Source organism: Pinus tabuliformis, chromosome 1_1, assembly GCF_031772625.1.
Source record: "Pinus tabuliformis cultivar Carrire ecotype Pingquan chromosome 1_1, CPIR1, whole genome shotgun sequence".
NCBI lineage: Eukaryota > Viridiplantae > Streptophyta > Pinopsida > Pinales > Pinaceae > Pinus > Pinus tabuliformis.
In genome coordinates this window covers 362,279,242-362,305,719 of record NC_142297.1, presented here as the reverse complement: position 1 = coordinate 362,305,719, position 26,478 = coordinate 362,279,242, and the positions used below count along the sequence as shown (strand labels likewise).

At 38.2% G+C, this 26,478-nt stretch overlaps 1 protein-coding gene across 1 annotated transcript in view; it reads right to left on the bottom strand.

Annotated features, from left to right (window-relative positions):
* Positions 1-984: 984 nt before the first annotated feature.
* LOC149213100 (small ribosomal subunit protein eS27y-like) overlaps positions 985-26,478 on the bottom strand; it is a 58,472-nt gene continuing 32,978 nt past the window's right edge. The window contains exons 2-4 of the mRNA XM_089388923.1: positions 1,354-1,527; positions 1,241-1,269; positions 985-1,111 (exon numbers count right to left, since the gene is read on the bottom strand). Coding sequence (XP_089245049.1) covers positions 985-1,111; positions 1,241-1,269; positions 1,354-1,527 — 330 coding nt within the window. The remainder of the gene's footprint in view (positions 1,112-1,240; positions 1,270-1,353; positions 1,528-26,478) is intronic.

Genomic DNA, 26,478 nt, shown 5'->3' with positions numbered 1-26,478 from the left:
ATAATTATCAAAAATAAAATCTTGATAAGAAAAGTTGGCAAAATTTTAGGTAGACCATGTTTGATTGCAATAAAATGTCTTAAGTAGACCATGGTTGATTATAATAAAAAGTTCTAGGTAGACCCTGGTTGATTGCAATAAAACGTAGATCAAAGGAAAACTTGAAAAAATCTTAAGATTGTTGAATGCAACAAAACTTAAATAATCGAGATAGAAACAATGATACTAACTAAAGAAACAACCATTGATAGTAAAAAGATGAATGTATATTTAATTTTGTATCTAGTATGTAAAAATAACAACAGGGAATGCCTGAGTACATGACAATACTAACAGCAAAGAATGACCAAGTACATGACATTTCCAATTCGACATAGAAATGAGGACCACCAATACATAATTAGACACTATCATAAATTAATTAATTCAATGTTGACAATTACTTGTCTTCTATTTTACCTTTCAAGAACCCATACGAGAATATCAATATACCCACTGCAACCATTCGAATATAAAAGTTCCTCTATATGAATATGATTCATGTTGACCATACCAACAACGAAGTATACCCAAATCACAAGAATTCAAAAAAAAAAAATCTATCAGTTGATACCATATACACAAAACAAGAACCAAATGCATGGCAATATTTCATTAATAAAAGCTCCATCATCAAGAATATTTTCTTAATAAAATTTTCATCAAGAATCAAAACACATGATTTAAAGAGTTCAAATGAGCATTTAAACAAACATAAAAATTCTATATATCTATGAAACTTATACTACATAGGATAAGTCATTCTCACCATGTAACATATGGTAAACCTACGAAACAATGATTCAAAAATTACCTAGTTACTAAGAGTTTAATTTGACAATCTATTGGAAAACCCCTCCTCTCTCAAGAATGTAATTCCATGAGTAAAAACCACATTTAGAAAATACCCATCACATGTAATCCTTTTGCAAAAGAGTAAATCAATCAATCACCCTTCTTTCTAAAAGGGCAGCCTTCAATTAGTATTTTGTTTCCTCTAGTTGGCTGACATACAATAGTTTGGTAGCTCCCACATACAACAACCATATGTGAATGACTGAAAATAGTAGTGTTGCATGGTTCAACAATTAAGATGTTTAGAGAAAATACTAACACAACTTTACAACTTCAGATGACACAAATTCTAACGAAAAAATAAATTAAATCACAGTATACAAAGCAATCAGCAGATACTACTCACATGTTGAAGCAACCTTCGCACTTTACATCCTGCAAAATAAATTTTGAGTTGAGGAAAACAGGCATCTAAAAACTAATGTGAAAACAACAATTAACACTCAAGCTAGTCGGTACCATGAAAAATGAGTTTGGAGATTGCACAAGCCTTTTCAGTTTGTGCTTTCGCTTTTCTAGCTCAACTGGGGGATGAAGCAAGTCAATATCATTAGAAAGAACTTGGAAATACCACACATGAAAAGCATTACAATATGTTAATGAATCAAATCCATCTCCGATCCTTAACATATGCTAAAATGTTTTTAATTATATAAAAACTAACAAAACCACCACAAAAATCATTCTAAAAACATCTAAATCCCCTCGATTAGAACAATAATGACTATCATAAACACCAACTGTTTCCAGGATTGAAATCGAAACTCCACTAGAAGATTAATATTTTTCAATAAGTCATGCTTAAGAATTTGCACTCTAACATTGGACTAAAGATAATAATTTGCATGGCACTAGGTTGTAATGAGATGTACATGTCGATAGGTAATGTAGTGGCTACAACCACACTCCAAATTTTTTCCTCAGCATCATTCTGGAGCCTCCGTACCAACCATCCTTAGCCACATGTCTTGCATTGTCCAAGTACATAGGCTTCAACTAAGTTTCAATCACTTACTAGCTTGTGCTTGTCAACTTGTTTTCCTCCCACCCACAGCCTATCATTCCAAACTTAGTCATTTTTCTAGCTGAGGTGCTCACCTAGAAAAGTGCATAGTTCTAGAGGGGAACCACCCTTCCCTCCAGAAATTGCACAATCCTGCTCGGCTCTAGAAATGCATAATCGAGCCAGGAAACCTTCCCTCTAAAATTTCGCAATCCAGCCCAACACTGGGCTTCATCTCAGAAAATGCACAATTATGACTGACAGCTAGGGCTTTAGTCCAGAAATTGCGCAATGAAAGAGAGACAACTAGTCTTGGTCAGCCCAAAAACTTCACAAACTTCATCCCCAGGCTTGCAAACTATTGCATGTGCTTTCAGGTTGACTAGTTCCTCCCAAGATCTAGGAATCCTAGTTTGCATGCACGGGTTGCTTTTTCCTAAGAAGGAAAAAAGAAAAAAAAAAACATTCCTATATTTTAGGGATATATTTTTAGTAGCTAGAGGTTACACGCAAAGATCATTTCAGAAACTTCCCTCCAAGTGTCACTTTTTCCCAGATTTGTCACATGCGCATCATAAGCCTTATCCTTATCAAATTTATTTATTTGATGCTACAGAGATAATTCCTCACATCAATCTTGGAGCTCTGACATCCCACATTGCATCTAGGAGTCTTCGAGACATCCAACTCAAATTTTTTCGGGAAAGTATGCTTTTCATGTCTTTTGCTACTTTTTTTTCGCTTTTTGTATTTCTCTTTGTATGAATGTTGTTTGCTTGGTTTTGTTGAACGCCTGCTATCATTTTAATGTATGTTAGCTTATAAACCATTGTTTCAAGTTTTTCATTGCATCTCACGGTTGTCGCATGCATGACACTGTTTCTGCACAAACGATCGCCATTATGGAAATTTACTTCACACATATACTTGTTTTCCCATTTTATGAATCTTTCTCTCATTGTTTTCATGCATGATCATTCACTCTTGTTTACACTTAAGCTTTGCCATGCATTTAGAACTTTTCATGTTCTCAATCTGTCGGCAGGTTTGGGCTGCTTTGGCCTAGACCTTGCCTTGCCTGGCTGGCAATGCACATTTCTAAGAGTGAAGGCTTTTCCTTCCCTACAGAAAATGTGCAAATAAAGCCTAGCACTAGCCTCCATGCTTTATTTAAGAATTTTTGGGAGGAAGTGCCTTGCTGGCCCCAGAAATTGCACAATGCAGTTTTTTGGGTTTGCATGTCATTGATGAATTAAACTACGCATTGCATAGTTTTAGTCCTTAGTAGGCCAGGCTGAACTGTGCATTACATAGTTTCAACAGTTAGTTATCCCCCTGATAGCCCAGACTGTGCATTGTGCCTTTTTGGCAGTTAGTCTCCCAACCTTAGGGTCAAAATTGCACAATCTTGCTAGTTAGTAACCCTCGCATGTTGCATGTTAGTCCTCAAGTTGCTTTTGGTTTTCAACTAACAAATTTATTTCCATGAATGTTGTTATGTCTCTAGGTATCACAAGTCTTGATCCATCTCTGAGAAACACAGGTTCAATGGCCTCCAAGAGAGCAAGGTCAAAGGACATCATTGAAAGTGCAACTGCAGATCATAAAAAATTTTAGGGGCGAATGTTTGCCCTTTGGCGAAATTAAGGGGTTTTAAATTTTTAGTGGGTGAATATTTTGTATCATAGTACATTTTTACAAATCACCTCAAATAACCCACCTTATTTTAAGGGAGAGGGTAAAAAAGGTAAATCTAGCCCTTGAAATTAGGAGTTACAACCTTCCATTCGCCCATTTTCAAGAATAGGTTTTATTTAAGTGAATCCATTCGTCCATTTTCAAGAATAGGTTTTATTTAAGTGAATCCTATGGGCCAAAGGCCCAAATACCATATTTATAAAAGAGGTATGGTAGATTAATAAAAATATAAATAAATGAGAGGTATGGTAAATAAATAAGACATTTTTTATATTTGCTCCATAAGTCACCTTATATACATGCAAGGGTGTAAACAAATAAAAATATAAGTAAAGTGGAGGTATGGTAAATAAATAAAATGTCTTTTTATACTTACTCAAAAGGTATGGTAAATAAATAAAAATATAAATAAACTAGACGCATGGTAAATAAATAAAACCTCTTTTTATATTTAGTCCATAACCCTCGTTGTATTTATGAAGGCTCAAGAAAGAGGTTTTATTTAAGTGAATACTATGGGCCAAATACCATATTTTTAAAAGAGGTATGGTAAATTATTAAAAATATAAATAAACGAGAGGTATGGTAAATTAATAAAAATATAAATAAACGAGAGGTATGGTAAACAAATAAAACATTTTTTTACCTTATATTTACAAACACCCAAAAAATTATATTTAGGTGAAACCTATGGGAAAAATACTATGGGACAAATACCATGGACTAGATTGTTATTAATACCATGCAAAAAAACATTATTAACCCTAATATTAGTATTAATAAAAATAAAAATGGCACATGGTATTGACCCATGGTATTCACCAAAATGGCACATGGTATTGACCCATGGTATTCACCTGGAATGTAGCCTATTTAAATAGGGGAATTAAACCAACATAGATCCATATTTACTCTGGATCTACTAACCCCTGAGAGGTATCAAATATCGTGATATGCAAATTAGCATAGAGTGAAAAAATATTTGATCCAATCAAGAGTAAAAATGGATGTTGTAATTTAATGTATGTTAAACATTTTAGCTTGGTTAAAATAAAGAATAAAATAAAAATCAACTATTAATTTTATTAATTTTTATAAATTACTAATACTAAATTTTAAGCTCCATGTTTATGATAACCCATGGTATTTCCCATGGTAATACCATGGTATTCATGTGAGCATAGACTATTTAAAGGGGAAATTATATCCATCTTAATTCTGGGTCTACCAAGTGCTCAAAGGGATAAATAGATTTCATCCCCCTAAGAGTGGTAGATGTGGAGTTAAGATGGATATAGGTTGGTTTTTATGATAATGAAGATATTAAATAGACTTAGGAAATTATATTTTAAAAACATCTTAAGGTGAATGGTTAAAGCATAGAAATTGGACAAGTATATTTGTATTGATTGCACTAGTCATCCTTCTATAACTTTCCAACATATGCTGGAGTAAACAGATTGTAATTTGGGTAATTTTTCTAATTGCAAACAGGAACATACTTTTGTATGTGTATTGGCAGGGTGGTTACGAGGTCCCTAGAAGTGATGAATTTGAATATTTCTTGGTTTTATATATAGTATTAGGTTTTTTCTCATGCTTTTTGTGAATGGCACAGGTGAATTTTATCCTACACCCACTAGGTTATCGATATGTAATTTCGGTAATTTTGATTTCAAAATATATTTTAAAGAAATGCAATGATTTCATTTGTGTATTCAATAAACATAAGATTTTATAATTGAGTAAAATATTCGCCATGCCTGGTGAGAGATTCGCCAAAAAATTATATATACATATCATATTATTGATAAAATCGCCTTCCATTTTTCCTATATACCATGGAGATTCGCCCATTTATTATACATGTAAATCTAGGGGGCGTTCCTAAAATTTTCCCTGCTGCAGATGCAGTTGAGCTAGTGTCTATGAGCTTGCCTATCTACAAAGACACCAAGATTTCCATAGAAAAATATATCAAGATGAAATTGCAGGACACCAATGATACATTCTCAAGCACATTTTAGGAAAATCTGGAAGACTAGAGGGTCTATGTCAACATTTACAAGTATGGTTTGTACTAAATTGCATGCAGGTATCTCGCATTTCCATGCACGGACATGATCCACTGGGTTGTCTTGCATACCAATCCTAAGACAATGGTGTTGAGAAGCACCAGTGGAGCATAGAATGCTACCTTTAGGGAAAAGTACTTGTAGATGTATCACTTGCCATAGTCGGTGATCACAATGGAGAAACCCTTCAGCAGAACTAAGAGCAGTGCAAACTTAAGAGATATCTTGAAGAGTTGGGCAAAAGAGCCAGCCAAGTTCAGGACAACACCTAGGTAGGTTTACAAGATGAAGATACTGAAGAAGGAATATTAGTACTTGGTCATCTTTGTATGTCGCTTATACGGCCAAGAGAGCATAAAGACCTTCCCACAAAGTTGGGTGATCATGTTGGACCAACTGGCCAACGAAGGAAGACTTTGCAACTAGTCTAACATATTGGCTCTCATGTTGAAGGAATTGGTGACAGAAGCCCAATATCAACCCAAGGGTCAGCAAGTGGAGATATACATGTCTGCCTACATTCTCGATGTAGTATGTACCCGTCAGCAGTTCCCAGGCTTCGGTTGGGCATGATCACCTTTGGAAACCTCTATGCAAACTTATTGCAGATTGTTCTCTGAATGCAGCTTCTGTGGATTTATCATACAGTTGTTCTCCTCAGTGTACAAAATTATATTTGAGCAATATTCACCTTGCATGTCATAGGAAAAAATGGAGGAATTTATCGACATAGCATATTGGTATGCCTCACCCCTTGGAACCTTCATATGATGTACACTATGAAGAAGGCTCTGCATGTTTTACAAGCTCGTCATGCAAGAAGTGTCATATCACATCTCGACAGAGTTATCGGTGAGACTGCACAGGAAAAATAAGGCACCTTGGCCCGCTCTTCCTTTTTGGATCAGGTTGTAAGAGATTTATAATATCAAGCATGCTAAGGCCGAGACGAAGGAGTTCAAAAGATTCACCTTTGACAGGAGAAGGTTCAATCCATATGACCCACATTTCTTGGTGAAGGACCACTTTTCGAGAGTACAATTTCCATGGATCCACAGGGTGTGTCATTGGCCTGAGGAAGACCCATGGAGATATTGTTATCACTCCTCCAGGCTCAATGAACTAGTCGGCATAGTTGTAGAGTGGTTGGCAAAGCAAAGGGAGGCATCATCCAAGTGAGCAACATCATCATCAGCAGCAGAGGGTAGAAGAACTATGCGTGAAAAAGGCAAGAGAAAGGTTTTTGATAGCGCAGAGGCATAGCAAAGTTGCAAGTTTAAAGAAGATCAACTTGTGTTGAAATAAGCTTTGGAGATTAAGTCTAAGAGGCAACAACGCGACAAGAGGATCACATAAAGGCTAAGAGAGAAACAGAGGATGGAGGAAACAGAAAAGGAATTGTAGGAGTTGAAGAAGCAACTCAAGGAAGAATAGGAGTTGCGTAGAAGAGAGAAGGAATCACAATGGGAACAAGTACAAAAGGAGGTGCAACAGGCACAGATTGACGAAATTGCACCCATATAGGTTATAGACTAATCGAAGCAGGTGGCATGGAGAAGACAAGGTGAGAAGTCGCGGGAGCAGGACTTGGCTCAAGAGGTTGAACAGATGATAGAGCAGATGGACACGGGTATGGTCTAGCTAGAGTAAGATAGGATATTGACTTCATGCCTTGGAACCAAGAGGTAACCCTACCCACTTCACCAGATCCGGAAGCAGAGCAAGTGCCAAGCGATCAAGAAGACATAGAGATCTTTGTAGACAATCTAGAAGCGAAGATGCATAACATATATTTCAATGATTCACAAGAGAGAGTTGTGTAGTTGCGCAGCTTGCCGAACAAGTGATCGTATCTGATGTGCATAAGAATCCAATAGTATTGTCTGATGTTACTAGAGCATATGCCAAATCCACTAACTCGAGTGTTCAATTCTTGATAGCAGAGAACAAGCACATGGATAAGGATTTACAACCAGCCAAGGAGGGAGGAGAACAGGTCACAACATCCACCAAAGTAGAGTTGAAAAGAGCGATACTAGATGAAGTACCATCCCTCAAGACAATCATGCAGATGTTGTATTCCAGATTCATCACCGTTCACAAGTCATTTGTCCATCTCAATGGTGGGCAGCGTCACTGTGCTAGGAGAGCACACATCTTGTCAAACCTACATACTATTGTTAATCTCATGCAAACACGGAAAATGAGGTACAAAGGATCCCCATTTCACTTGCTAAATATGATTAAGCAAAAGGTGGTAGAGTTGAAGGCATGCATCCAGAGTCAGATCCAAAACTATGAGGAACTCCCATAGCTCATCACCAGTTTGTAGGCTTCACATGCACGGGTGTTAAGAAGCATGGATGTTATTGTTCACACACATGCGATCCCATCCATTGGCACACTCACTGAGGCAAATTCAAATAACCAAGTCCAACTAGATCTGGACATGTACTTTGATGAGGTGATGCACGTAGCCACCAACGCAGACTTGGAGATCAACGCAGACACTATGCATCAGTATGTTGATGGCCTGACTGTAGTCAAGACTAGGATGCGCATGTTATTAGATGAGTTGGATGTAGGTTCCAAATGAATGTACCCAGATGCAATGGAGGCAAGAGTTCGCTTTCAATAGGATATCACTATTGAGCACGTGGAGACCATAATGGACTACCAGGCTTGGTATCATTCGCCACAGTTGATCATCATGAGGATGTTGAAGAGTTGGTGTTCCCAAAGCCATCTGAGTCTTAGTAATGTCTTGCATGGCTTACTCAAGCCTATTTTGTCTCACATGGGTACATGTGCAGATTGTAATGTAACATCTAGTAAAAGTGAAAGACCAAGTGTCGATAGTAAGTGTAACAATCATGTAGTAGTTGAAGAGTCATGAGTGTAGGTGAAGATTCACAAAGGGGAATGTCAAAGTTCACCCCACCCTTTTTTATTTATAGAAACTCATAGATCATTGTACAGGCTTTTGGGAGCCAATCTTCCTATAGGTATCTTAGAGAAAGCTTGGAGTGTATTGTAACGAGCCTTGGTTTCTCCACAGTGCAGAGCTAGTATATCTCTTTGGAGGACCAGACAGTAGTGACTGTAACATTCTATTGTTAGGACTAGTGGTTGTTCATAGTTGTATATATTATTGGATCTTTCACTTTCTTAATATAAAAAACCCAACAAATTTCATGCATATGTTGTTATCTTTTTTAATCTATCTTGATTACTCTAATGATATATGTCGTTCTTGTTTACACATGTATGTATGGACTTTTCTATATATGTTTGTATGAATCTTAACGACATGTGTTATTCGTTTAACCATAACTTTGGATTGTTGGCTAACCTTCTTTCTAGCTTGTGATGTATCTGTGCTCATGTGTTCCCTTCCAACCTACATGGTATCATAGGTTTCCAAGGGGCACACTCATTCCCCTGTTCTGTGTGTTAGAGCCATTCATGGAGCTTCCTTGAATTCCTACACATGTAACATTCTTGCTACCAACAAGGACATATTACTCACCTCTGCATGAAACCATGGTCGAGGCGATACTGTACTACCATCTACAGGGACTCCTAGATGAAACGGTGTGAGGTCTTGTTGGGACTTCTTGCCAGGGATATCCTCGGACATATTGGTGGGTCTAGCACCATCAACATTTCTGACACTAGAAGGAGGGGCATATGACACGTTGAGTCCTCGCATCCTATTTTGAATATTTTCACATCTATCATGGATATCATTAGACTCCTCCCTCCGTGATGTCTATGTAATGATTAACCTATTGTCAACACGAGGGATTTTTATGATCTCTTATCAGAATTCGTGTACAATGGTGAAGGTGAAGTGGCCTGACCTGAGTACTTACATGACTTCCTTTCATTCCCTGAGGATGCAGATGAGTTCCATGAAGTCAAGGTCATCTTGCTACATTCACACACACTTCATGAATCCCCACAATGATGGTGCCACAACCTGCCTCATGGTTGTATGCACTCACTTAAGTATTTCAGTGATCTAATTAAATATACTTTTCATCATTTTGATCTTGAACCATTGACAAAAAGATGTTGAAACAACTGAAGGCCTTGCATGAATCACCTATGGATTTTTGGCAGTGCTTCTATGTACATCAATATGAAGCTATGAGAAAATAGAAAAAATTCCAATATATTTGGGACAAATTCAAATATTTCCTTCACAAATCATTCTATCGTAAGATGAATTTGAAGTTCAATCCCCACTCGGCATACTTCAGCGATGGATCTATGTAAGCGTAAGAGGAAACAATCACTATCACAGATGAATGTCTACCTTCCCCTCATGAAACAATTCGATCACCACAACATGATGTGGGAGAACATGCATGAACGTTTGTTCAATTTTCATATCCTCCCAACATCACATCTCTCAATTTTCGCACAGATTCAGTTGCAAAGCCAATGGGTTGTCACATGCATTTGTTACCTCAGCCTTCATGTTCATGTTCTGCTCATCCTCTGGATTGCACTATCTTGTGTTCTTTCATTCCAAACTCTAAAGTTGTTTTGAATGACGATCAAGCCATCGACAAAGTTGGTGTTTCCCAACCAACCTGCATTTTCATTTGTGATGAGTATGTACTATGACTGGGAACCTAAACATCAACTTGGGGTGAAGGATGATCTCCTGCTTCCCGCGCCTCCTCCACTTTTTCTTGATATCTTTGGTGATTATGCTATCTTTGATTTTCATTGTGTCAATCCTTCCATGGATGAACCTACTATTGATCATTCGCAGAACACAACCGATGTCCGTCCCTCATTCAACAACGGAGGGGACAAATTATTCATTGAAAATCCACTTGATTTTTCATCTTCCATTTCAGGAAACTATTAGGTCCCTATACTACTAGTGTAACCCCTTATTGTTATTAATAAAACCCCCTTATTATATTGTTGTGCCCATGTAATCCCCATATGGTTATTATTGTGCCCCATAGAAGCTCACTATTGTTATTATTATGCCCTTACATTATTATTGTTATGTCGACTCTCATTATATTATGACCCCTTAGACTCCTATATATAGAAATAAGGTCTTTTCATTTGTATCATACAAGAATTGTTCATTTTTGTAATGTAAAGGAGGTTTCCCCCTTGAAGAGGATGAATTCTAAGACGTTGATCTATCTTTTCTATCTTTTTGTGAGTTGGTTTCAAAACATTTCATGCCAGAGCTTTGGATTCTAGGGTTTTGCTGCTCCAAACAGGTCATCGTGGAAATTTCACTATAACATTTTTTCTGCGACCTTTCAGAATCTAAAAATAAAACCCATTTGAGCTGAAATTGTTTTGCACTTTGGGTCCAAATTTCATATCTTATTTCGCTATCGTTTCAGAGATATCGGCTAAGACATTTAGGGTTTCTGTAGGCACCTGAGTTACATCCCAAATAGGTGACCTAGGGAAAATCATCATAGATGTCCCTCTGAGCATCAGATTGAACTTTCTTAACAAGTTACAGAAAGAGGACGGACTGTAGTTTTCTTTGTATATTATTTAGATCCAAAGATCGAAATAGTGACATGTGGCACTTCATACAAGTTCGTTCTTCTGAAAAGGTATATAATCAGGTCATCCTGGGAGATTGTGCATAAACCTTTCTTGGAGACTCCAATTTTGATCAGACTAGTGGCATTGGAAAATGACGTAGAGGTTCACCGCAGGTCACAATTTTAGAACTGGGAGATCTGCAATTACAGAGTTAAAGTCATTTCAAGATCGAGCCCCTAAAATCAAGAAAGGTGATATGAGGAAGTTTGATGGAAAGGATCCGGTAAATTGAATACTATAGACGAAGCAATATTTTGATGTACATGAGGTGAAACTGTTAAAAAAGGTACGTATTGCATCTTCATATTTAGAATCGAATCAATTTTTATGGTATAAAGGGCTTTGTTCTCGTAAATCACTTGTTACATGGTCAAATTTCACAGAGGAAATGGTAGCACATTATGATGATACAAAGAAAAACAACTTCTTTAGCCAATTGATAAATCTCAAACAAAAGTGTTCAATGGAAGATCACATTGAGGACTTTCAAAAATTGAATATAAGGGAGAATGATATTCGAGAGAAGTGGAGGATTGATGTCTCCATAGGGACTTTAAAGGATAACATTCAACATGAGGTTCATCTTTGGGAACCTAATTCATTGGAGAATGCATTCAGGTTGGAAAGAAAAGTGGAAAGAAAAATTATGGCAACAAGGAAGTCTACCCCTCACAAATATAAAGATGGAAGTGTTGCTTCTCCTAGCCTTCCACAACCTACAAGGTTGACACCACAACTATTTGAAGAAAAAATAGCAAAAGGGCTTCGCTACAATTGTGATAACAAATACATTAAAGGTCATAAGTGTGACAAGAAGAAATTATTTTACATTGAGTGTGAAGAGGAGGAAGAAAAGGATCAAGAAATGTCAAAAGAAGAGAATATACACCAAGAACCAACCCCAGAGAAAGAAGAAATGAATTCGACCATTTCTTGTAAATCATTGACAAGAATTACCACTCCTCAAACTCTCAAGATAGAAGGACATATCAAGAAGAAAAATGTTCAAGAAGTGAAAGATCACATCGAGAATCAAGAAATGAATCCGACTGTATCTTGTAAAGCATTGGCAAGAATTACCACTCCTAAAACTCTAAATATAGAAGGACATATCCAGAAGAAAAAGGTTCAAGAAGTTAAGGATCACATCGAGAAAGAAGAAATGAATCTGACAATATCTTGTAATGCATTGGTAGAAATTACCACTCCTCAAACTATGAAGATAGAAGGACATATAAAGAAGAAAAATGTTCAAGAAGTGAAAGATCACATCGAGCATCAAGAAATAAATCCAACCACATCTTGTAATGCATTGGTAGAAATTACCACTCTTCAAACTATCAAGATAGAAGGACATATAAAGAAGAAAAATGTTCAAGAAGTGAAAGATCACATCGAGCATCAAGAAATGAATCCGACCATATCTTGTAATGGATTGGAAGAAATTACCACTCCTCAAACTCTCAAGATAGAAGGACATATCAAGAACAAAAAGATTCAAGCAATGAAAGATCACATTGAGCATTAAGTTCTCCAACTTTTAAAGGATAACGCCACTTTGGTGTAGAATCAAATGAAGCAACAGGTAGATCAACATCGTAGTGAAAGAAGTTTTGATGGAGGAAATTGGGTGTTTTTACGACTACATTTCAAGAAAGCTATTTATGAGAAGGAAATGTTGGCAATACTACATGCACTTAAGAAATGGTGACCTTATCTAATGGGAATACACTTCAAGGTAACAATGGATCATGATAGTATTAAATACGTTTTAGAACAAATATTATCTTTAGAAGAATAGAAAAAATTGGTCATAAATATGTTGGGTTATGAATTTGAAATCATCTACAAAAAAGGGAAGAAAAATGTTGTTACATATGCTCTCTCAAGAAAGGATGAGGATGTGGAAGCATTGTTTTGTGCTATTTCTATTATCCAACCAAATTGGATAAAAGAAGCAAGAGATGAATGGAAAAGAAGTGTGGCCACTCATTCAAAAGTTGCAAAAGATCCCAACTCAAACAATATTGCTAGAACTTGACGAGGAAGGAAAAACATATTGGAACCTGGAGCAGTCACAGAAACAAGAACTCGATACAAAATCGATCAATTTCAGAGTATATCATCAAGTCGAAGAACTTACCTACTAAAGATTCCACATGGGAGGACAAGAATTTTATATAGAAGCATCAATAACTACTCAAGAGTTAAGGACAACACTTTTTGAAGGAGTGGGGCATGCTAGGTCCCTATACTACTAGTGTAACCCCTTATTGTTATTAGTACAACGCCGTTATTATATTGTTGTGCCCATGTAGTCCCCATATGGTTATTATTGTGCCCCATAGAAGCCCACTATTGTTATTATTGTGCCATTACATTATTATTGTTATGTCGGCTCTCATTATATTATGACCCCTTAGACTCCTATATATAGAAAGGAGGTCTTGTCATTTGTACCATCCAAGAATTGTTCATTTTTGTAATGTAAAGGAGGTTGTCCCCTCGAAGAGGGTGAATTCTGAGACGTTGATCTATCTTTTCTATCTTTTTGTGAGTTGGTTTCATAACATAAATGCAAAGGGTCAACATTCTTGCTTCTCATATACCCCTCTATTTGATTTATCTGATCATGAGGATGTCGACGAAATCCTTGATTTTTATAATCCTAGCTGTCGTGATCCATTTACTCCCATGTTTGATCACGATGATGATTCTATCACTATTGATCTTTCAAAGCCACTCATTTATGATGATCTATCTGTCAACGAAGTCGAAACCTTGCAGACTGTCGAGGAACTTCATCCCGAGCTGATGGTTAGCCTGAGGTTGGTTTCACTTTCGATCAAGAAATTGTTGAAACACCCAAGGCTCCCCATCACTCATATGTATGCATTGAATATCAATCCAACCCACATATTTCACACCCTCCACTTGAGTTACATGATCCTACCGCTCATGCATTAGAGGAATCTTACACAGAATGCACACTTGCGTGATGCAATTTGTCTATGTTTCTCGCGTTTTCTTGCATGTCATAGTCAAGGGAGTGCATATGCTTAACATATTCACGTAGTGTAGCACAACACCATGGCAAGTCCATAGAGTGCATGCCATGCAATTTCACTTTTTTCTTTTCTATGGATGCATTTAACCTGGAAGTGTGTTTTTCTTAATTATTATATCTTTCATGTTTGTTGGTTCATCTTACTATGTTGTTTGTGAACCATACCTTCACCAACATGGGTTGACCAATACATGAGTGCCTGTAGTGGAAGTATCGCTTTACGTGAGTAGGCCCTTCCAAGATTAGTTTAGGAGTGGGAGTAGTGTTTGATTTTGTCTTGTTTGCTTGGATGCACGTTTACTTCCTTGATTTTTTGTTTGTTTTCTTTCCTTCTTGCTTCACTTACATGCTTTGCTTTTGCATTTTCCTTTGCTCTTTATTTTGTTTTTTTGTTTTCTTGTTTACATTCGTAGGTTAGTTTAGCATGAAACTGTATGCGACTCTCTTAGCAAGAAGGGTGAAGTATAAGAGGACTTGTGTAGTTATCAATACATGGTTATTTGTTGTCATGTCTCTTTATGTAGAACTTGATGTCTTCAATCAATGATAGACAAATGGAAAATATGTTATGTTCGAAGTGAACCTTGATGAAAGCACATTGCTTGTGTGTTAACTAGTATCACCTACTCTAGTTGGTTGTTTTTGGGTTAACCCTTGTCAGCTCAGTCAAGTAGAGTAAGGTGAGGGGGGAAACCTTAACAACTATGTGAGAGGTATATACAAAATAATTCTCTGAAGGAACAACCTCTTCTGCTCTTAATAAGTTAGGATCCCTCTTATTCCTGTGAAATAAATAAGTGTTATGCACAGTTACGAAAAATGAAAAATGAAAATGTGAAAAATTATAAAAAATGAATGAGGCAAAAGAAGAGAAAGGCTTGCCTACGCAGAGAGCCGATGCAAGTAACTCGGCAATGGTATGACAAGGCTCATTGGCAGTAGAGAAATTCTTGTGTTCCTATGTGACTCTGCAGGGGTACTATCTAGGCCTGCTGGAAGTGGAGCAACACCAAAGATGAAACTTGAACTCTGACTATCATATTGCTTGTGTATTGATATACCCTTCATCCAAATCAAAACAACTTGTTTGACTTGGCTCGGAATCTATCTTGATCGACGAAGAGCATGGAAGGTGATACACATTTCAATAAAGCTAGTGTGGAAACCAAGATGGTCTGACAACTGAACAATACTTTTGGAGGAGTTATACTTGCTTTTCATGAAACAAGGTACATTTAGAGAGCTAGAATTATACCCGTGTCTTAGAAATTGCTGTAGTGGCTACAACCACCCTCCAAATTTTTTCCTCAGCTTCGTTTTGGAGCCTCCCTACCAACCATCCTTAGTAGCATGTCTTGCACTATCCATATACATAAGCTTCAACAGGGTTTCATTGGCTTACCAGACTATGCTTGTCATCTTTTTTATGTCCCACCCACAAGTTATCATTCCAGACTTATTCTTTTTCTATGGATGAGTTGCTCAGCTAGAAAATTGCACAATTTTGTAGGGGAACCAACCTTCCCTCTAGAAATTACATAATATAGCTAGCCTCCCTGTTAGGCTCTAGAAATGTGCAACCGAGCCAGGAAACCTTCCCTCTGAAAACTGCACAATCCAGCCCAACATTGGGCTTCAACTCAGAAAATGCACAATTCTGACTGATAGCCGGGGTTCGGGTCCAAAAATTGTGAAATGCAAGAGGGACAACCAATCTTTCTTAGCCCAAAAATTACAAAAATTTCATCCCTAGGCTTGTAGACTGTTGCATGTGCCTTCAAGTTGACTAGTTCCCACTAGGATTGAGCAATCCTGATTTGCATGCATTGGTTGATTTTTCCTGAAAAGGCAAAAATCAAAAAGCAAAAAAGCATGCCTAGATTTTAGGGATCTATTTTTAGCAGCTAGAGGTTACATGAAAAGATCGTTTTAGAAACTTCCCTCCAAGTGTCACTTTTTCTTAGATTTGTGGCATGAACGTCATAAGCCTCATCCTTATCAAAATTATTTATTTGACACTTCAGAGTGCATTCCTCACATCAATCTTGGAGCTCTGACATCCCACATTTTTTCTAGGAGTCTTTGGCACATCCAGCTCAGATTTTTCTGGGTAAGTCTTCTTTTCATGTCTTTTTCTTCTTTTTTGTCGCTTTTTATATTTCTCTTTGTATGAATTTTGTTTGATTGGTTTTGTTGAATTCCTTCTATTATTTTAATGTATGTTAGCTTGTAGAAGAATTGTTTCAAGATTTTCATTGCATCTCACTATTGTCGCATGCATGACATTGTTTGTGCACTTACGGTCGTTGTTGTGGCGACTCGCTTTACACACATGCTTGTTTCCCCATTTTCTGAATCTCGCACTCACTTTTCGTGTGTATGATCATTCACTCTTGTTTACACTTAAGCTTCACCATGCATTCCAAAATTTTCATGTTTTGAGTCGCCCGTTGGCAGGACTAGGTTGATTTGACCTAGATCTTGCCTTTCCCGGCTAGCAATGCACATTTCTGAGAGTGAAGACTATGCCTTCCATCCAAAAAGTGTGCAAATATGGCTCAACACTCACCTCTATGGTTGCCTTTCAGAATTCTCGGAGGCAGTGCCTTGCTGGCCCTAGAAATTACGTAATGTAGTTTGCTAGTTTGCATTGTCATTGCTGACTGAAACTGTACATTGCATAGTTTCAGTCCTCATGAGGCCCAAATGGACTATTCATTATGTAGTCCCAACACTCAGTTAGCCCCCTAACAGCCCAAACTGTGCCTTATGCATTTTCGGTAGTCAGTCTCCTAGCCTCCCTGTGAAAATTCTGTAATCTTCCCAGTGAGGCACCAGGGTATGTTGCATGTTGGTCCCCAAGTTGCTTTTGGTTTTCAAATGACAAATTTCTTGCCATGAGTGTTTCTATGTCTCTAGGTATCATAGGTGTTCGTCCGTCTCTCAACAATATAGGTTCAATTGCCTCCAAGAGAGCGGGGTCAAAGGACGCCATTGAAAGTGCATCTGGATATGCAATTGAGCAAGTGTCTATGAGCTTCCCTATCTACGAAGACACTAAGATGTTCATAGACAAAGATGTCAACATGAAATGGCAGGACATCATTGATACATTCTCAGGCATGTTTGAGGAAAATCTAGAAGACACAGGGTCTATGTCAACATTTACAAGCTTGGCTTGTACCGAATTTCATGCAGGTATCCCGCACTTCCATTCGCAGACATGATCCACTAGATTGTCTTGCATACTAATCCCGAGACAATGGTGTTGAGTAGTACTAGTGGAACACAACTTGCTACCTTCAGGGTGATTGAATTTCAGGAGATGCATCACTTTCCACAGTGGGTGATCACATTGGAGAAATCCTTCAATAGACCCAACAACCATGCAAACTCAAGAGATATCTTGAAGAGATGGGAGAAAGAGCCGACCAAGTTCAGGAAAACACCCAGCCATGTTCACGAGATCAAGATAATGTAGAAGGCATATCATTACTTGGACATCTTTGCATGCCTTTTATACAACCAAGAGAGCAAAAAGACCTTCCCATAAAGTTGGTTGACGTGTTGGACCAACTGGCCAGTGAAGGAAGACCTTTTAACTAGTCCGGTATATTGCCTCTCACATTGAAGGAATAGGTGACAAGAGCCCAACATTTTCCCAAGTTTCAGCAAGAGGAGATATACATGTCCACCTACATTTTGGATACAGTTTGTGCTTGTCACAAGTTCTTAGGCTTGGGTTGGGCATGGACACCTTCATAAACCTCTATGCACAGATATTACAGATAGTTGTCCAATTGCAGCTTCCACAGAGTTATCATACAATTGTCAGACAGCTTTGGCACCCCAGTGTACAAATGATATTTGAGCAAGATCCACCTTACATATCATAAGCAACAATGGAGGCATTAATTGACATAGCCGATTGGTATGCTTCACCCCTCGACACCTTCATATGGATGTACACTGTAGAGATGGCTCCGCATGTTTTATCAAAGTTTTCCATGGACAAGCTCGTCATGCAAGAAGTTTCATATCACATCTCGACAGGGTTGTTAGTGAGACTACATGGGAAGAAGAAGGAAACTTGGCCCACTCTTCCTTTAAATATCATGTTGTATGAGATTGATAATATCAAGCATGTTGAGGCGAAGACGAAGGAGTTCAAGAGATTCACCTTCAGCACCATAAGTTTCAATCCGTATGAACCACATTGCTTGGTGAAGGACTGCTATGCGAGAGTGAAATTTCCATGGATCCACAGGGTGTGTCATTAGCCTTATGAAGACCCATGGAGATATTGTTATCACTCCTCTAGGCTCAATGAACTGGTTGACATAGTTGTAGAGTGGTTGGCAAAGCAGAGGGAAGAATCATCCCAAAGAGCAACATCATCATCAGTAGCAGAGGGTTGCAGACATGTGAATGATAAATGCAAGAGAAAGGTTGCTGACAATGTAGGGGTAGAATAGAGCTACAAGTTCAAAGAATATCCACTTATGTTGAAAATAGTTTTGGATATTGAGGCAGAGAGGCGACAGGACGATAAGAGGATCACAAAAAGGCTAAGAGAGAAATAGAAGATGGGGGAAACAAAAAAGGAGTTGCGGGAGTTGTGAAAAAGAGAGAAGGAAGTGCAGTGTGAATAGGTACATAAGGAAGTGCAACATGCAAAGATTGATGAAACTTCACCCATATAGGTTATATATTCATCCGAGCGGCTAGCACAGAGCAGACTGGGTGAGAAATCACAGGATAAGAACTTATCTCAAGAGATTTAACAAATGATAAATCAGATGGACACGAATATGGTCTAGCTAGAGTCAGATCGGGATATTGACCTCATCCCTTAGAACCAAGAGGTCACCCCATCAATTTCACCAGATCCAGAAGCAAATAAAGTCCCAAGTGATCAAGGAGACATAAAGATCCTTGAAAACAATCCGAAAGAGAAGATGCACAACATTCTTTCGTTGAATAACAACACAGAGTTGTGCAGTGATGCAAAGTACCTGCTTCAGATGTTCACATATCTCCTACACAGTTTGAAGAACAGGTGATCATATTCGATGTGTGCAAGCATCCAACAGCATTGGTCAATGCTACCAGAGCATATGCCAAAGCCACCATCTCGAGTGTTCGATTCTTGATAGTAGATAACAAGCGCATGGAAAAAGCGTTACAAGGGGCCGAAAAGGGAGGAGAACATGTTACAAAATTCACTAGAGCAGAGTTGAAAAGAGAAATATTGGATGAAGTATCATCCCTTGATACAGTGATGTAGACATTATATTCCAAATTCATCACCGTGCACAAGTCAATTTTTCCGTCTCAATGGTTGGCAGTAACATTGTGCTAGGAGAGAACACATCTTGTCAACCCTACATACAATTGTGGATTTCATGTAAACATGGACAATGAGGTACAAAGGAGTCCCAATACACTTGCCAAAGATGATGAAGCCAAATTCAGTATAGTTGAAGGCACACATCCAAAGTTAGATCCAGAACCATGAGGAACTCCCGCAGCTCATCACCAGTTTGCAGGCTTCACATGCATGGGTGTTCAAAATCATGGATGTTATTGTGCACACCCACGCGATCCCATTCATCGTCACACTCATTGATGCAAATTCAAAGAACCAAGTCCGACTGGAGCTGGACATGTACTTTGATGAGTTGATGCACATAGCCACTAGCGCAGACTTGGAGAATGACACAGACACTATGCATCAGTATATTGCTGGTCTAGCTACACTCAAGACTTCGATGTGCTTGTTATCAGATGTGTTGGACAGAGGTGCCAAATCATTGTACCCGGATGCAAAGGAGGCAAGAGTTTTCTTTCAACAGGATGTCATTATTCAGCATGTGGACACCATAATAGACTACCAAGCTTGGCACTAGTGTGCCACCATCGATCATGACAAGGATGTCGAAGACTTGGTCTTCCCACAACTGTCTGAGTCTTAGTAATGTCTTGCATGGATTCTCAAGCCAATTTTGTATCACATGGGTACATGTGCAGATTATACTGCAACATATTGGAAAAGTGAAAGACCAAGTGTCGATAACAGAGTGTAACATTCATGTAGTTGTTGAAGAGTCATGGGGGTAGGTGAAGAGTCACAAAGGGGAATGCCAAGGGTCACCCCACCCTTTTCTATTTATAGAACGTCATAACTCATTGTACAGGCTTTTGGGAGCCAAGCTTCCTATAGGTATCTTAGAGAAAGCTTGGAGTGTATTGTAACGAGCCTTCACTTCTCCATAGTGCAGAGCTAGTATATCTCTTTGGAGAGTAGGTGATAGTGACTGTAACATTCCATTGTCGGGAATAGTTGTTGGTCATCATTGTATGTATGATTGGATATTTTACTTTATTAATATAACAGATCCATCAGATTTCATGCATATGTTGTTATTGTATTTCAATTATCTTGGTTACTCTAATGATATATAGTTGTTGTTTATGCATGCATTTATGGACTTTTCTATATATGTTTGTATGAATCTTAATGAGATGTGTTGTTGGTTTAACCATCACTATGTATTGTTGGCTCATATTCTTTCCAGCTTGTGATGTATCTCTGCTCGTGTGTTCCCTTCCAAGCTGCATGCTATCATAGGTTTCCATGGGGCACACTCATTACCCTGTTCCGTGTGTTAGAGTAATTCATGCACCTTCCTTGAATTGTTGCACATGTCACACCCTTGCTACCAACAAGGACATCTTACTCACCTCTGCGCGTAACCACAGACATGACCATATCATACTCCCCACTATGGGGACTCCTACACTAAACAGTCTGAGGTCTAGTTGGGACTTCTTAGTGGGGAAATCCCCTGACATGTTGGTGGGTCGACCACCATCAAAAACAGGGTACAAAAATATATAAAATTGTAGTGAGTGACTAATTGATATAACATTACGGTCAAGACTCGATTGGTCTTGTAATTTGGCAGAAATGAGCATGTTCCCACCTTCAATGGTGTGTTGCAGGGCATTTCATTATAGTGGTTGCATGGATGTTCCAATATTACATATTTTATTAGTTGCATCCTTCCAAGTTGAAAGGCAAGTATAATGGTTAGTATACCCTATTGTATCTTTGTATATTGTATATTGAAAATAGATAACAGATATACAATTCAGGGCTCTCTCTATATACATGCACAGAGTATAGAAACTCTCTCTATATATACTCTCTTAAGTGCCTCTGTGTATAGACTTTCCTCTCTATATACTCTCTCGATATACAATATGTATCTATATATATACATTGTATATAGGGAAAGAAACTAAGTAGTTACACTAAATTAGTTGACATGTACAGGTAGAAACCTCCAAAATTGTCAGACATAAGTTCGACGTCCCACTAAACTAAACATGAAGATCTATTTCTGTAACCATAGCCCTTGAAAATGGGAAACAATAATCACCGAGTGAACAATAATCACTGGACAGGTAAACATTAATACTACTTTATATTGGCATATACATCAATACTCAAATCTGAAGGCATACTTCTGAGTATATTTTACTGTTAAATTTTTTATGGTCCATAGTTATTGGTTACTGTTGAGAAACTCAAATCTAAAATTCAAAAGGCATTCCATCCCCCTTGTGAAGAAAAAAACCATCAATTTTTGGGCTTTTTTTATTGTCAAGTAAGAAACCATCATTTCGTGTTTCCTTTCAACAATGAATACTATATTATAAAATTCAAACAACAATTAAAAAACCATAAATACATAACCTCAGAGACTCAAAAACTAAAATGGAAGTATCACTTTCGACGTTTTACTATTTTCCACTAGTCCCTACATCCACAAACCCTAAATCTATCTCGGGATATTCAGAATCTTCAATCCAGAAGTTTCAATCCATATGACCAGCATTGCTTGGTGAAGCACCACTGTGTGAGAGTGTAATTTCCATGGATCCATAGGGCATGTCATTATCCTTAAGAAGACACATGGAGATATTGTTATCACTCCTCTAGGCTCAATGAAGCAGTAAACATAGCTATAGAGTAGTTGGAAAAGCAGAGGGAAGCAACATCCCAGAGAGCAGCATCATCATCAGTAGAAGAGGGTAGCAGACATGTGCATGACAAAGGCAAGATAAAGGATGCTGACAACGTAGAGGCAGAACAATGCTACAAGTTCAAAGCAGATCCATTTATGTTAAAAGTAGTTTTGGATATTGAGGCCGAGAGGGGACAACATGACAAGAGGATCATGGAAAGGCTAAGAGAGAGATAGAGGATGGAGGAAACATAAAAGAAGTTACAGGAGTTTTGAAGAAAAGAGAAGGAAGTGAAGCATGAACAGGTATAACAGGAGGCGTAACATGCACAGATTGATGAAATTGCACCCATACAACTTATAAATTCATCCGAGTTGTTGGCACAGAGTAGACAAGGTGAGAAGTTGGAAGAGCAGAACTTAGCTCAAGAGATTTAACAAATGATAAAGTGGATGGAGAAAAATATGGTCCATCTAGAGTCAGATCAAGATATTGACCTCTTTTCTCAGAACCAAGAGGTCACCCCATCAGCTTCACTAGATCCAGAAGAAGAGAAAGTCCCAAGCAATAAAGGAGACACAAATATCCTTGAAGACAATCCAAAAGCGGAGATGGACAACATATATTTTGACGAGTCACAACACAGAGTTGTGTAGTTGTGCAGAGTACCTGCTCTGGATTTTCATATATATCATGTGCAGTTTGAAGAACAAGTCATCGTATCCAATATGCGCAAGCATCCAACAACATTGGCCAATGCTAGTAGAGCATATGCCAAAGCCACTATCTCGAGTGTTCGATTCTTGATAGTAGATAAAGAGTGAATGACTAAAGAGTTACAAGCAGCCAAGAAGGGAGGAGAACATGTTATGACATTCGCAAGGGCAGAGTTGAGAAGAGAAATATTGGATGAAATATCGTCCCTTGAGATAGTCAAGTAGACGTTGTACTCCAGAATCATCACTATGCACAAGTCAATTCTCCATCTCAATGGTTGGCAATAACATTGTGCTAAGAGAGAATGCATCTTGTCAAACCAACATACTATTTTCGATCGCATGCAAGCATGGACAATGAGGTACAAAGGAGCCTCAATACACTTGCCAAAGATGATGAAGCCAAAGGCAATATAGTTGAAGGCACGCATCTGAAGTCATATCTGTAACTATGACGAACTCCCACAACTCATCACCAACTTGCAGGCTTCACATACATGGGTGTTCAGAAGCATGGATGTTATTGTGCGCATGCATGCAATCCCATCCATTGGCACACTCACTAATGCAAATTCAAAGAACCAAGTCTGACTAGAGCTAGAAATGTACTTTGATGAGATGATGCTTGTAGCCACTAGCACAAACTTGGAGAACAACACAGACACTATGCATTAGAATGTTGCTAGTCTAGCTGCACTTAAGACTATGATGTGGATGTTATCAGATGAGTTGGACAGAGGTGTTGAAAATACCAACAAGAAATGCTAAAAATAGCATTTGTATAGATAGCATTTCAGGATACATTACAATTTTAATTAGTCCCTAAATTAAAATTGTGAATTAAAATTCAAATTTGAGCTCAACAATTGTTTGTAAAATAATTAATTAACTCATCTTGAGTTAATTAGTTAGAAAAAATCAAACATGAAGTCTATGTGAAGACATGTAACAATTATCCCTTCGATTGAATAAGTTATCCCTTAATTAAGGAGATCAGGATGAGTTATACTTTGATTTGTAATTAGTTAGCTCAATTAACTGAGTTAAGTCCAGTTAGGTTAGTTCCAATAGTTTGTGGAACTGATTGTGAGTTGTGTTAGTCAATGCATGCAAGCATCCAACTAGTGTACTTCAGATAACTAAATATTCTCTCATAAATAACTCATGCATGTTAGTTCAGACAAAGACCCAGTTGAGATCGAAGGATGGGACAATGTACTATCAGTTGCAGGAATATTCCCATGAGGATATCTCTTACATGCAGAAGGAATTCTTTCCTTGAGGATTGGGTAGTTATTTCAGAGGTTAGTGAGAAGTGTGTGAGGTAATTACACACAGGTTGTAGCTTGAGGACCTAGGAGAAATTGCACAAGGAAATAGGAGGCTTGGAGGACTAAAGGAAGGCATATGTGTTGTCTATTCTATTTATGAGCAGCAGTGAGGGATTGTACTGAGAGCTGGATAGCTTGTGAGCTAAAGCTTTGTGTAATCCTGAGATATTTCCACTTGTATGATAATACAAATAGCGGGGTTTTTACCTGAGGCTTTCCACAGAGTATTCTTATATGTTCATGTGTGATTGTTTCTTCTTCATCTGTTATATGTGTTCTATTTTCTCTTTCTCAAAATCGATTAAGCTTCTGCAAGTTTGTTTGTAGAAGTAGATCAAGTATTTTGCTTTAGTATATTGCATTATCAGGTGATCTACAATGATAATTTCTACATGGTATTGAAGCAAAGGTGATCAAAGCAGAGAACAATATACAAAGAAGGGAGAAGTTCGAAGTTTGAAGTTCTTGATTATAGAAATCGAATTCTTATGACATCTCAAATTTCACCAATGGCATTCAATGGTTTGAGACTCAAGTATGCCCTGGATGGAAGCTCGAATTATATAGCCTGGAAGGATCGCATGGAAGCAGTATTAGAGGACAATGGTTTGAAGGACTTTATTGATCAAGAAGTCCCCAAGCCAGTAGCATCTAATGCCCAAGATTTGGCGGAATGGAAGAAATGTGTGGGTAGAGCGAGGATGATTCTTTTGGAGGGATTTCGAGACCATATTATCTCAAGTCTCCATGGGCAGGAGACACCATTTTCAATGTGGAAGACATTGAAGGATCTAGAATAGCAGTGATTCGAGGAAGCCAGCACTGAAAGACAAGCTTTGGAAAATCAAGTGTGAAAAGGGTGACACGATCTCTACATATCTGAACAAGCTCACCACCTGTAGGGATGAGCTTGGAAGTGTAGGAATCACAACAATCGATGATGACATGGTGAGTCTTGCTCTCCTCTATCTTTCTAAGAGTTGGCATAGCTATCAAGACTCAGTGAATGGAAGAGAGAAGCTACCAGATTGGGAATTACTGTGGTCAGATCTAATGCAGGAGGAGATCAGGGGAAGCACCAGAGATGGTTCTTCATCAAAGCATGATGATGAAGAAAATCTAGCTTTAGCGGGTACGGCAAGGAAAGGGAAAGGGAAGGCTTCCCATTCCAAATTGAGTTCTTCCCATGGTCGGAAGAAGATTGACAAATCTAAAGTGGAACGCTTTAATTGTCATGAGGTGGGCCATTATGCAACATATTGTCCACAAAAGAAATCCAAGAAGGGATCCTCGAAAGGATCATATGGTGAGGCATTAGCCTCACAGCTCAAATTGGATTTTACCCTCATCACATGCATGGTTTCATCGATGATGGGTTATGTTTGGTACCTAGAAAGTGGAGCCTCATTCCACATGACCGAAAATAAGAGTTTATTCAGTACCTTGGAGGAGAAGGACCTCCAGATGCGCATACATATGGGCGATGATGGAAAGTAGCATGTTTCAGGTGAAGGCACGGTTGTGTTTCAGAGGGAGCATGGAGCTCCTCTCACCCTGACTAATGTAAAGTATGTGCCTGGACTAAAGACGAACTTGGTATCCATCACAATGTTGGAAGACAAAGGCTATGATGTATTCTTTACTAAAGGAAAGGCGTTCCTGAGACACATCAGCATAGGACAGACCAAGAGGATTAGGATTCAAGTAAAGAATCTCTACAAGCTAGAGGTAGATGACTATGCTGCATTGAGTGCCAAAGAAAAGTTGGTGCAAAGCCAAGATATTGGCGAGCTATGGCATTGAATATTGAGCCACTTACACCATGGGGCCTTGAAGATCATGCAACAAATTTATACCGGACTTCCCAAGGGTAAACTTGAGCAAGTGGATACATGAAAAGGTTGTCCCTTGGGTATGTATGCAAAATCTTCCTTTCAGGATCGAGACAGATGAGTTGGAGCAGTCTTGGAGCGAGTTCATATAGATGTGTGTGGACCATTCTCGACAGCCTCCACCGCTAAACAAAGGTACTATGTTATTTTCATTGACGATTTTTCTC